At 49.7% G+C, this 12212-nt stretch overlaps 1 protein-coding gene across 2 annotated transcripts in view; it reads right to left on the reverse strand.

Annotated features, from left to right (window-relative positions):
• Positions 1–259: 259 nt before the first annotated feature.
• LOXHD1 (lipoxygenase homology PLAT domains 1) overlaps positions 260–12212 on the reverse strand; it is a 137358-nt gene continuing 125405 nt past the window's right edge. For both annotated transcript variants that reach the window (XM_086372372.1, XM_086372371.1), the window contains 3 exons: positions 8805–8937; positions 7315–7473; positions 260–1200 (listed from right to left, as the gene is read on the reverse strand). In XM_086372372.1, coding sequence (XP_086228498.1) covers positions 720–1200; positions 7315–7473; positions 8805–8937 — 773 coding nt within the window. In that variant the 3' untranslated portion in view covers positions 260–719. The remainder of the gene's footprint in view (positions 1201–7314; positions 7474–8804; positions 8938–12212) is intronic.

Here is a 12212-nt window from a genome sequence, read left to right on the forward strand (position 1 = left end):
GGCAACCTCTCCCTTCGACTGCTGCTCAGGTCTCTGTGTCTCAACTGTGTTATTTCTGGCTGGGGCAGCCGCAGGCACTTGGTAATGCGTTCTTTGAAAAGTGATGGAAAGAATCAGGTGTCTGTTCACAGGCTTATAAATCCTTTCAGCTAAAATTCTTTCTCCTGATGTTTTTCTCCATTGGCTGCTGGATTTATTGAAACTGGGGAAAAGGATGTGTTTCTAAGTGAGCAGATGCCCAGATGAATTCATTGCGGGGTGTGGTTGGTAATAATTTAATTAGCCCAGTTTTTTTTTTTTTTTTTTTTTTTGGGAAAAAAGTGTTAATTAGTTCTTGCTTAAAATACATCACTTTAAGGACCTCTTCTTCCCCACTTCTATCCCCTGGGTGAAGCCCCAATTTCCCATTCATGCCCAGCCCATCTCAGCCTGGTCACTACTGTTATTGAAAAAGAAAATGCCAAAACTTATTTTTGGGCAGCCACAGATTATGACACACGTTGATGGATTCCTATAGATTCAGGAGACCAGGGAGAGGGCAGGATTCCACCAGCCGTCACCCACAGTGACCTCCGAAGGATCATGGAACTCTGGCCCCCCAGTCCCAGTCCCCCCAGCTCCAGGAGGCTTTCAGGAAAGGACTCCTGAAAGCCCTGGTTGAGGGTGGCAGGTGTGGCCGGGGCGAGTTGGTGCAAATGGAGAGGAAGGGCTTGCAGCCCTCAGACGGAAGGGAAGAGGTCCCTCCAAGTGAGCCCATCGCCCCGCTTCTTGTCCAGCCACCTGCCGCAGGTGAAGATGGTGGCCACCCCGGTGCTGGTGTTGGTGACCTCCACCTTGTCCACCAGCCAGCCTGAGCAGTAGCCGCTGCCGTCGTGCTCCAGGCGTACCTTGCGCAGCTCGCCCAGCTCCAGCGTCTCCAGGAAGAAGCGGTCAGTGCCGCCCCGCTCAAACAGGTTGCGCGTCTTCTGCTTCAGCTCCCGCTTGCCTGTGTCGCCGCTGGACCCAAAGATGGTCACAAAGACATTGGCGTCAGTGCCCGCCCCAGGCTCATAGCCGGTCGTCACGATGACCTCGTACTTGACCGGCACCAGGCTCTGGACCTTGCTGGCAAAGCTCTCCGTAGTCTTGGTGACCTCGAAGACCTTGAAGTACTTCCTCTTCCTCTTGAGGGGTATCAGGCTGTCGCAGTTGAAGAAATACCTGCGGGTGGGAGCAGGGGAGGTCAGGGAGTACCAGCCAAGGCTCACGCCCTCCCTTCCAGGATCCTGGGCATCCAGCAGAGATTCCCTCCCAGACGACAAGATCTTAGGGCGGAAATTGTCCGTGTCAAAATGTAAGGACAGACTTTTCAGATGAATTTTCGTTCATCTGAAAATTGACAGTGACTGACATCACCATCTTTTAAACTGCCCCTTGATTCTCCTTTTCTTTTTCCCCTCACACTCCACATCTGTGCTTAGTCGCTTAGTGGTGGCAGACTCTTTGAGACCTCATGGACTGTAGCCCGCCACGCTCCTCTGTCCTTGGGATTTTTCAGGCAAGAATACTGGAGTGGGTTGCCATTTCCTCCTGCAGGGGATCTTCCTGACCCAGGAATCAAACCTGCATCTCCTGTGTCTCCTGCATTGCAGATGGATTCTTTACCTGCTGAGCCAATCCACAGCTGATTCACCAGCAATTCCCACTGACTCTATCTTTAAAATACAGTCTAATAAGTCCAGAATTGGCACAATCTCACTAACTACCTTGCCACTCCTCTCGTCCAAATCACCACCATCTTCTGTCTGGAATGTGTCAGCCTCCTAACTGGTCTATCTGCTTCTCAATACCTATCTACGGTGAATTCTCTGCACAGCATCCAAGTGATCCTGTGGAGATGTAAGCCCGAGAATCTTATCCTTTTGCTCAGAATTTAAACTGCCCTTTGATTCTCCTTTTCATTTTCATCCTTATTCTCAGAATTTTTGTTTTTCAGTTGCTCAGTCCGACTCTTTGCGACCCTATGGACTGCAGCATGCCAGGATTCCTTCACTATCTCCCGGAGTTTGCTCAAACTCATGTCCAGTGAACGAGTGATGGATTAATACTTATTCCCAGAAAAAGTGTTAATAAAAGCCACCACCTTACTAAGGCTTGCAAGACCTTACACGATCTGATCCTCGGCCCAGGGTTTACCTCTCTGACCTGTTCCTCCCCTTCTCTAAGCTCACTGCACACCAATCAGGCTGATTCTCTTGCTCCTTCCAAGGGACTGATGAATGCTTTTATCCACTCTTGTCACCTTCAGAGGAGCTATGGGACCAGAACGACAATTCTAGGCTAAGTCAAGTGGAAAAGTAACTATGAGATAGAGGTATGCTCACAAATCCCTTGCACTTGGCTGAGTTTAACCATGGGTGTATATGTGTGTTGTGTGTGTGCACACATATGCATGTGTTCACGGATGACACAGTACAAAGGGGTGCAAAGTACTGAAGAAGCTAAAACATGCAGAAACAAGTCCAGGGCCAAGAGAAATGGTCTTGGACCAAAAAGTCCCTTCTCTACTCCACCCCCAGCGTTAGCCTCTGGGTAATGACAGTGAGTCCAATAGTTATAGGAAGAAGTCAGAGGCGCGGTGGGAAAACACCGCATGGGGGTAAGGGGGCTGGGGTCTGCCCCAGCCCTGCCACCTCCCAGCCATGTGACCTTGATTTTCCCACTGGCAATGCTAGAGGTTTGGACTGAACAAATGTCCTTGTTTTTCTCCCCCATCCAAATTCCTAACATTTTAACAGTTTTGGAAAGAAGCAATTCTGGCACTGGCTAATGATTTCAGAAACGTAGCCCTGAAAGGGTATGCCCAACGATGAAAAATTAATTTCTAGATTAAAACCTATAACAGTAAAAAGAACTTGGTTTTCTGCATGCTCACTAAATGCCTGGGTTTTGCATTTTTGCATTTCATCAACTCCCCAGGTCATATAGTTCATCTCCTCCAATTTCACAGAAGGGAAACAAAGGCTTGGAGAAGAGAAGTCATTACACAAGGTGACCCAGAGCCGGGGCCCAGAGCCAGCCTGCCCGGCCACTACAGGAACCAGCCGTTTAAAGACACTTGGCAGGAAATCCGAATTCTGTCTGGAGAGCTCTCTTCCTCCAACTTGTCACTTGATAAATCTGGGTTGTTGTTACATACCACACTTTCTTAGAGGGAGATATATTTGCCTTCTTTGCTTAAACATTCACTTAAAATGTATTTCTTTATGCAAATGTCCACTCATATACATAATTCTATATAAATGCACAAATCCTGTGATCATATGTGGTTTTCTAAATGCACTCTTTTCTTTTATGCTTGGCTCTGTCTCCCTTTTCCCCTCCTTTCCCCTCCTGCATCCTGCCTTCACCCCAGATAACTCATGTAACAGTTGTGGATACATCTTGCCAAAGTTCCCTCTGTTTTGCCCAACTTTGCACGAACGCACATAGACCCACACACATGTGGGACGTCAGTGTTCCCTTTACAAATGGCATCGTATAATACATGTTTCCCCATATCTTGCTTTTCTCACTCAACAGTGCTTCCTGGGAATGGCTCCAAGTCTTCTGGTACATATTTAATTCGTTGTTTTTAATGGCTGAAAATTAGTCCCTGGTGGAGTGATAAGGAAACGTTTCCTAATAGACATCATTATAAGATCACCAAAATGTGGGGCCTCAGGGCTCTGTGGAGCCAAGACTCGAGCTGTGGAAGAACATGCCAGGCTGTGCTCACCTGCAATAGGCTCGTGGGCGAGAACAAGGGCGAAGCAGAGAATAATGGACAAAAGTGAATATGTTAGAAATATGATCATGCTTGTTGGTCATACAAGAAATATGATAGATACGGTATAGAAATATGACATCATAGGATCATATAGAAATAATATGATCATATAGACATATGGTCATACTTGTTGATCATACTTGCTGAATATGATTATACTTGTCTGAACAGTGTGTGTGTGAGATATCAGAAAATGGCCAGAGAGAATGGGGTCACCAAATGTTCATGGTGGCCTTCTCTGATGCATAGGACTTTAAGGAATTTTACTTTCTTTTACAAAAGGGATTTTTTTTTCTTTCTTTCATACACATTTTTTTTTTTGCCTTATTTGAATTTTAAAATGATTATGTATTATATGTGATAATGAGATAAAACAACGATTTCGTTTTGGGTTTTTTAAAAAAAGAAACAAAAGCCTCTCTGTGTGTCCTTCCACTGAAGTTCTGAGGATATTAACAACAAAGAGCTGGTCAGAAATGCTGTAAGAGTCAGGACTAGAATCAGTTGGAAGGTGAAAATTTGAGATTTTTATAAGAGATTGAGATAAAATTATTTTGTATTTCATGGAAATCCAGATATTATGGCCCAACATGCTGGTTAGAAAGGAACTGTGGATCCATATACAGTGTTATGTAAGTGGTCTTTACATGGTAGGATTTAAATGTGTTCTAGAACGGTGACTTTGGCCACCTGATGCGAAGAGCTGACTCATTGGAAAAGACCCTGATGCTGGGAAAGACTGAGGGCAGGAGGAAAAGGGGACGACAGAGGGTAAGATGGTTGGATGGCATCACTGACACAATGGACATGAGTTTGAGCAAGCTCTGGGAGTTGGTGATGGGCAGGGAAGCCTGGCGTGCTGCAGTCCATGGGGTCTCAAACAGTCGGACATGACTGAGCGACTGAACTGAACTGAACTGAGGACGATGACATGTAAATAGGCTCAGACAGTAAAGAATCTGCCTGCAATGCAGGAGACCCAGGTTCAATCTCCAGTTTGGGAAGATCCCCTGGAGAAGGCAATGGCAACTCGCTCCAGTATTCCTGCCTGGAGAATTCTGTGGACAGAGGAGCCTGGTGGGCTACAGTCCATGAGGTTATGAAGAATTGGACACGACTGAGTGACACACACACAAACAGAATGGTGACATGTAAATAGCCACAGTGACACACACGCCTGCCCCATCCTCACTCTGGATAGAGGTGATATCTGGCAGAGGGGGAGGGAGGTGGTCACCCACCAGAAATCACAGACTTGAGACCAGCACAGTAGGTAGGCTGGAGCATGACTTCTGAGAGCCTCTGTACTCCTGCCATCTTTCCCCTCTCACCAGACTCTAAAGAGCATCCATCTCTCCTCCCAGAGAAGAGCTGGGTGGTGCCCTGAAGCCATGTGGCTGACCAGGTGATGGCTGGAGCATCTGGGGTCTGGACTCCCTATACCCCCTTTGAGAAGATCCCCAGCCTGTGGACATCCCTTCCTCCCCTCCCAGCCCAGCTGACGAAAGGCCCCACTTTTGAGAGTGTAGGAAAAGATGCTTCACTGGGAGTGGTAGATTCTTTCTACTGAACAAGGAATCCTACAACTCAGCTGAGGACTGTGGGTCAGTTCTTCACTCCCCTCCCTCCTGAGACTGGAAGGTGCTGGGTGGCGTTGAGACCTTTGACTCTCTCACAGCTGACACTGTGTATTTAAAGCTAGCTTAAGTAGCAACTCTTATTATTGTATTGTATTGTCTTGTTTATTTTGGGTATTTGTAGAGAAGTATGAGCAGCCATGTTCCTTGCAGTCGGGAGGCAGTACAGGTTGGCTTGCTGGTGGGCTGGAACTCTCCCCAGCCCTGTATCCCAGATCCCAAGTCCTCAACAGGATTGCTTCTCACAGCCATGCCCAGTGACTCCTACAGGGTTTACTGTACCCTAGCTGGTTTTCCCTCAAAGAACAACAATATACCATTGCAGCCTGAGAGGGTGCTGCTATGAACTGAATTCTCTTTCCCCAAATTCTTACCCCAATGTGATGGCATTTGTGCATGGGGCTTTGGGAGGTCATTAGGTTTAAATGAGGTCATGAGGATGGGGACCCATGATGGGATTAGTGCCCTTGTGGGAAGAAGTGTGTGTGTGTGTGTGTGTGTGTGAAGTCACTTCAGTTGTGTCTGACTCTTTGCCACCTCACAGACCATAGACTGCTGGGCCCCTCTGACTATGGGATTCTCCAGGCAAGAATACTGGAGCGGGTTGCACGGCTGTCCTTCAGGGGGTCCTCTCAACCCAGGGATCGAACCCCTGTCTCTTATGTCTCCTGCACTGGCAGGTGTGTTCACTAGGGCCACCTAGTGACGAAAGGAAGAGACACCAGATCTCCCTCTCTGCCGTGTGAACGCACGATGAGCTAGCAAGGGAGGCCTCATGGGAACTCAACTCCGCTGGCACCCTGACCTCTGACTTCCAGACTCCAAGGTGTGAGAAAAGAATGCCCGCTGTCTGAGCCACCCAGTCCATGGATTTGGTCGCGGCAGCCTGAGATAACTAAGACACAAGTTCACATGTCAGAACCCTTTCCTGCTCCATTCCCAAAGGGTAATCTTGCTCGGAGACGGCCGGTTCCAGGGAGCCGGCGGGTGCAGGTAGAGTGTGGACAGACATTGCCTGAGAGGCTGAGGCCCTGAAGGCTGGAGCCGAAGCTGGGACCCGCCTGGTCAGGCAGTGCTGCTGCCTCTGTCTGCTGCGATTCTTCTGAAAGATGCTGTCAAGAGCAGGGCCAGCCCGGGAGGGGCATGAGGGGGGCCAGAGGGGCAGACAGTGGTTCTGGGGGTGGCCCGGCTATCATAGCCTCTCCTTGGGCTTACCCTCCCTGAGGCACATGCTGCCCTCTCCTTCCCCATCATCCTTTCCTGGTTCCTTTTTAGTGTCTTTTCTGCCTTCTAGAGCTTCAGGGCTCTTTCTGGCTTCCAACACAGTTACCAAGTGGTTTTAATTATAAAAACTGATGGCTGCGAACTGTTACCCAGGTAACTAAGACCCTTAATCCTCTAGAAATGTCCTCAGAAGGCCCTGGAGGGGGAAATGTAAAGCTCCTTATCTGGGGTCCTCGGGGCGGTGGGCATGGGATTTCTCTGCTGGTCCCCGCTCTGCCCACAGGGATGATGGGCATTCACTCTGACTGTGGAGCAGCAGGCTTCAAAGCTGTATCTCTTTGTCATTACACAGTGATCATGGGGGCAGGGAAGGAAAGCCTCAGCTGTCTGGCACTGCCTGACTGGCTCCTCTTTTCTTCCAAAGAAGCATCACTGGATAAAAAGGCTGGAGCACCCTAGGTCATCGAGTCTAGTCCCCTGCCTCTGGGGTAAGGCTCTGTTCAGAAAACTCAAGAACCAGTACAGCTGCCTCTTTCCTTTCTGACTCAGATGCCTTGAAGGGGACACCTCCCCGCCCGCTGCTGTCTTGCCCATGGTCTGGCTGCAGGCCTCCCCGGGGGAAGAGGGTGGAGACCCAGCACATACACGTTGCCATACTCCATCTCGGTGATGGTGATGGTTTTGACGTGCCAGACCAGCTCTCTTTTGGGGATGAACCGGTCCTCCCTGGCAAGGTGGCCCACGCAGAGGGAGGCAATGTCCCCCAAGTAGACGCTGTCGAACTCAAATGTGTCTGTGGTCCCCCTGCAGGACACAAAGGTACCATCAGTGAGCGCTGCCCATGCCCACTGAAGGAAGTAAGCATTTATCCAGTGCCAACTGTATCCTAAATGCTGGTCTGAGGAACAGGGATAGACCAGCAAGCGAGACCTGATGTCAGGCCTCCACTGCTTGAGGGGTTCAGTCTAGTTTTGGAACAAGACAATTGGAACCATTAAAAAGCCCTTTGGGCTGCCTGTTCCCAAAATCAGTGATTGGTAATAGCGCATGGTGTTGGAGGAGGGTGAGGCCCTGGGCCCTCAGCTCTGGGCTGAGGAGGGAGGTAAGATTCAGGGAGCAGAGGGAAAGGGAAGGGAAGCATCTTCTGATGAGGACTTGATTTGGCAAAGTCACGGGGTTGGAGGTGCGGTCATTTCTGGAGGGAGGGCTGGCTTGGCTGGAGTTTGGGTTCAGGGAGGGAAGGGGCAATGGAAAAGAAGTGGGGTGTGCTGCCTTTTGGGGGGGCAGCTCAGCCCATCTTCATGCAGAGGGGTTGTTGAATAGAGGGTGAAGTGAGGTTATGGGAGGAGGAGGCTCTATTTAAGAGATTCTGGAGGCAGCAGGGAGATGAAGTGGGCATCTGGGCAGTTCAGAGGCAGCTCTGATGTACAGGAAGACGTGAGAATTTCCAGGCGTGGCGGGCAGCAGGGAGTGCTGAGCGGAGGCGCTGTTACACGAGACCTAATTTTGATTTTTCCTATGGAGCATCTTAAAGGCTCTCCCCTCCCTCCCTACTTCTCACTAGAACTGAATTACATGCTGTCTTATTTGCGTTTTTACAGGTGACTGTCTCCCTTTTCAAGTAGGCTGTGAGCTCCTCATTTGCACGGATGTGGAATAACATCTGTGTGATTCCCAGTCCTGCCACATAGTGGACTTGCTGTAATTAATTCAGTGATTTTTGTTGTAGTTTTGCATTAAGTTTTAAAAAATTGAAATACATTTGACATATACCATTGTGCAAATTTAAGGTGTACAACATATGAATCTGAAACATTTTTATATTGTACTATGATTGCCATTGTGGCCATAATTAGCACTTCTATCATATTACATAATTATCCTTTTTTTCTAGTCATTGGAACAATTAGATTCTAGTCTCTCTTAAATGACAGTCTTCTCCCTTCCCTTTTCTAAAGCTCCTGTTGTGTCCCTAGAGCTGGAATGGCGTTGACACACAGTAGGTACTCAGTATGTTCTTGCTGGTTAGGCCCATTTGTATATTTATGGCCCCAACTAAAAGGGTTGGCTCTTGGGGTCCCCCTCTTACCCACCCCACTTATCCCCATTCCCCTGTGGGCACCCCCTCTTCCTACTTCCTGAAGGCCCGCTGTCTAGAAGAATTCTCCACGAGAAACTCTTTGGACCGATTCTTCCTGCCTTCCAGGATGAGCCAGACGTTCTCCCTGGTTTCGCCTCTGTTGCCGGTTTCTATGACGATCTCGTAGGCTGCAGTGGAGAAAGTGGGAGACGGTCAGCAGCGGGGAGGCGGCACCCACCACTGGGGCAGAAGCAAACCCACCTCTCCCTTCAGGTCCTACATCTGGTCTGAGACCACAGCCTTAAGTGCGGGGGCTGGGGTGCAGGTTAAAATCCTTACGATCGAGGCACTGTCAACAGAGCCTGCCTCGATTTAGCGGCAAACCACAAGGAGGGGATGAGTTTCCCAAGGGATGCTGGGGCCTGGCTTTCAGGGATGGAGGAGTCTCTGAGATGCAAAGTGAAGATCAGGAGCAAAGACAAGGGAGGAGAGGCAGGGCCCAGCTACAGAAAGGGGAGGGGAAGATCCAGGCAGGAGAGACTCTAGAAGAGCCTGGAACTTTCTCTGGCAAACAGCCTCTGTATTGTCTCAGCCCTCACTTTGCTGTCTAGCTTAGTGTCACAATCTCCCTCCCCTGAAGTTTCCACAAGCAGGTCAGCACTGTTTCATTTGTTAAGCAGGTGTCTAGTGCCAGGACTGGGCTAAACTCTGGGTGACCCTAGCACTCATCTCTGGCCCCAGAGGGAAACACACTGACTATACAATGGAACAGAATAACCTGCAGCAAAGGGCGCAAGTACCAAGGAGGAGAGTGTGGATCTGGCTCCCGTCACATCTTCAACCTCACCTTCCAGCACCTTCCCCCTCCCTTGCACGCTCTGCTTGGCCTCCATGCTATTCCAGGAGGACAAGGCCTGCTCCTGCCTTAGAGCTCTGTCTGCGGCTCATCCCCTTTCTCTCCCCACCTCCATCCATGTTGACCTGGCTCACTCCTTCCTGTCCTACTCAGATGTCCCCTTCTCAGGGACCACCCTAACCAAATTCCAACCCAATTTCCCCAGGGCTCCAGCCTGCTCTACTGAGCTCTATCATCTTCCCTTACCTAGTACCTTCTAATATGCTGCTGCTGCTACTGCTAAGTCACTTTAGTCCTGTCTGACTCTGTGTGACCCCATAGACAGCAGCCCACCAGGCTCCCCTGCCCCTGGGATTCTCCAGGCAAGAACACTGGAGTGGGTTGCCATTTCCTTCTCCAATGCATGAAAGTGAAAAGTGAAAGTGAAGTCGCTCAGTCGTGTCCGACTCTTAGCGACCACATGGACTGTAGCCCACCAGGCTCCTCCATCCATGGGATTTTCCAGGTGACTACTGGAGTGGGGTGCCATTGCCTTCTCCATCTAATATGCTAAGCGGTTATCACTTTGTTGCTTATTGTATGCCCCCCTCCCACCTGAATGTAGCTCCATGAGGGCAAGGGTCTTTGTTTTGCTCATTATAGACCCCAAGTGACCAGAATGGTGCCTGGCACATAGGCATTCAATAAATAGTTGTTGAGTGAATAATGAATGATTGGGCTCATCGCAGTAAGCTCCATGAAGAAGGCAGTGTGTGAGCTTGGCCTCGAAGAAGATTCATGATTGTGATCAACAGAGAACCGAGGGATGCTCTAGGAGCGGGGGAGGGGAAGGAGCATAAGCAAAGATACTGGAGGGCAGGGGCGGGGCTTGAGATCCAGGAGATCCAAGAGATCCAGCCCCACTCCCCACGGACCAGCTGGGATGGAGCTGGCACACAGGAGGACACAATATTTGTCTTCCTGCAGTTAGTGAGTCACTGAGGATTTGGGATTCCAGATCCAAAGAGATAGTTTGATTTCTGTGCTTTTATCTCGGAAATGTGATAAAGACAATTAGAAGGGATGGCTGTGTCTACAGCTCAATGTAATGTCAACCCCAGCCTCTCAGTGACCTGTTGCCTTTGTAACTTCTCTCAAGTCATAGATAGAGGGCATCCAGGCAAAGAACCCAGGATAGGGAAGGAGATTCACAGTGAGCACAGCCCTGGAAGAAGAACCTGTCTCTGCAGGCCCAACCGTTCACAGCACCAGGACATGAAATGAATGAGTCATGGCTCGAGGCTCAAAGCCAACACAGGGAGGGTAAGGTATTTCTGCAAACCAGACACCTGTGAATTCAAAGTGGATCCTTCACTGTAGAGGAAATGGACTGCCAGCGCCCAGGGAAGAAAGCAGGGAGCACTAGGAACCTACTTTCTTCCTGCAGTCAGCTCAAGGAGGACATGCATGTGGATCACAACCAGCTCTCTCCTCATGGCCCCAAAGACAAGGCAGAGAAGGAAGGCGTGTAAGTGAGGACATTTAGATGGATTAAAAACAAATGTGGCCAGTTGCATCAACGGTCTTTCAATCAGCCTATTTCCACCTTGGAAAAGTCATTTCATCAATAACTTGATAAAAATTTGGAAGGCATGACTCTCAGCTTTGTTTATAGCCTGCTGGGAGGAAAGGACAGAGGAGGACCAGGGACCTGACAGAATAGGGCAGGTAGGAGCCCAGCCTAGCAGGGATCCACATGAGGCTCACCCCGGAGCCAACACCCCCATGGGAGGAGTCCGGCTGGAGAAAGTGGCTCTGTAGCCACCATGCAAGTCATTGACATGAAGGGGCCACTAACAAAGATACTGTGGGCTTAGTGGGCATGAATGTGGCAGGACAGGAGAGAGCAGAGCTGTCCGCCCTTGACATCTGGCCTGTGCTCTGGGTGTGGTATCTGCAGACAGAGATGAACCAGAAGCCCAGGATGCACCGAGCAGATCCAACCCACCTCACACGAGCAGCTCCTGAACAGATAGGTGTTTGCCTTGAGGCCAGGACAGCAGGGGCACAAGGCACTGAGGAGCACCACCAGAGGACACCTGGGCATCCAGTGGGCACCTGCAGCTTATTGCTCCACATAACCTCCCCCATCTTATGTTGCCAGGACCCTTTTTGGCTCTGGAAGTTCCTCCCATGTGGTTTTGCATGAGAGTCCCAGATCTGGACAATCAGAATTATTCCTTAAGAGATGCTCTCTTCCCTTCCACCAAAGCTGTTCAATTAGAAGGCTACGGGGTTGGGGGTACCAGCCACCATCTTCCCACGATGTAGAGAAAGAAACAGTTGAGAGGAAAAGGGGACAAGGACATACTGAAATCACTGGAGCCTCTGGAGAGAGCCAAGCCCCAGCCAGTTCCACCTGAAACTTCCAAGTTCTGGGCACCGACATGCTCCCTTTTTCCTGGAGCCAGCTTAGGGCTGGGGTTTGGGCATGTACAACCAAGTCCTGACGACTCCTGAAGTTTTCTGTTTGCCTCTGTTGGGACTGCCAATGGATAGTAGCTTCAAGAACATAATCATAAAGATGAATTTTTAAACAGAGCTGTCTGGTGGAGCAGTGAGTCCTCC

The sequence above is a fragment of the Bos grunniens genome, chromosome 24 (assembly GCF_055505025.1).
Source record: "Bos grunniens cultivar Pamir isolate PY7600 chromosome 24, Bosgru_T2T1.0, whole genome shotgun sequence".
NCBI classification, from domain to species: Eukaryota; Metazoa; Chordata; class Mammalia; order Artiodactyla; family Bovidae; genus Bos; species Bos grunniens.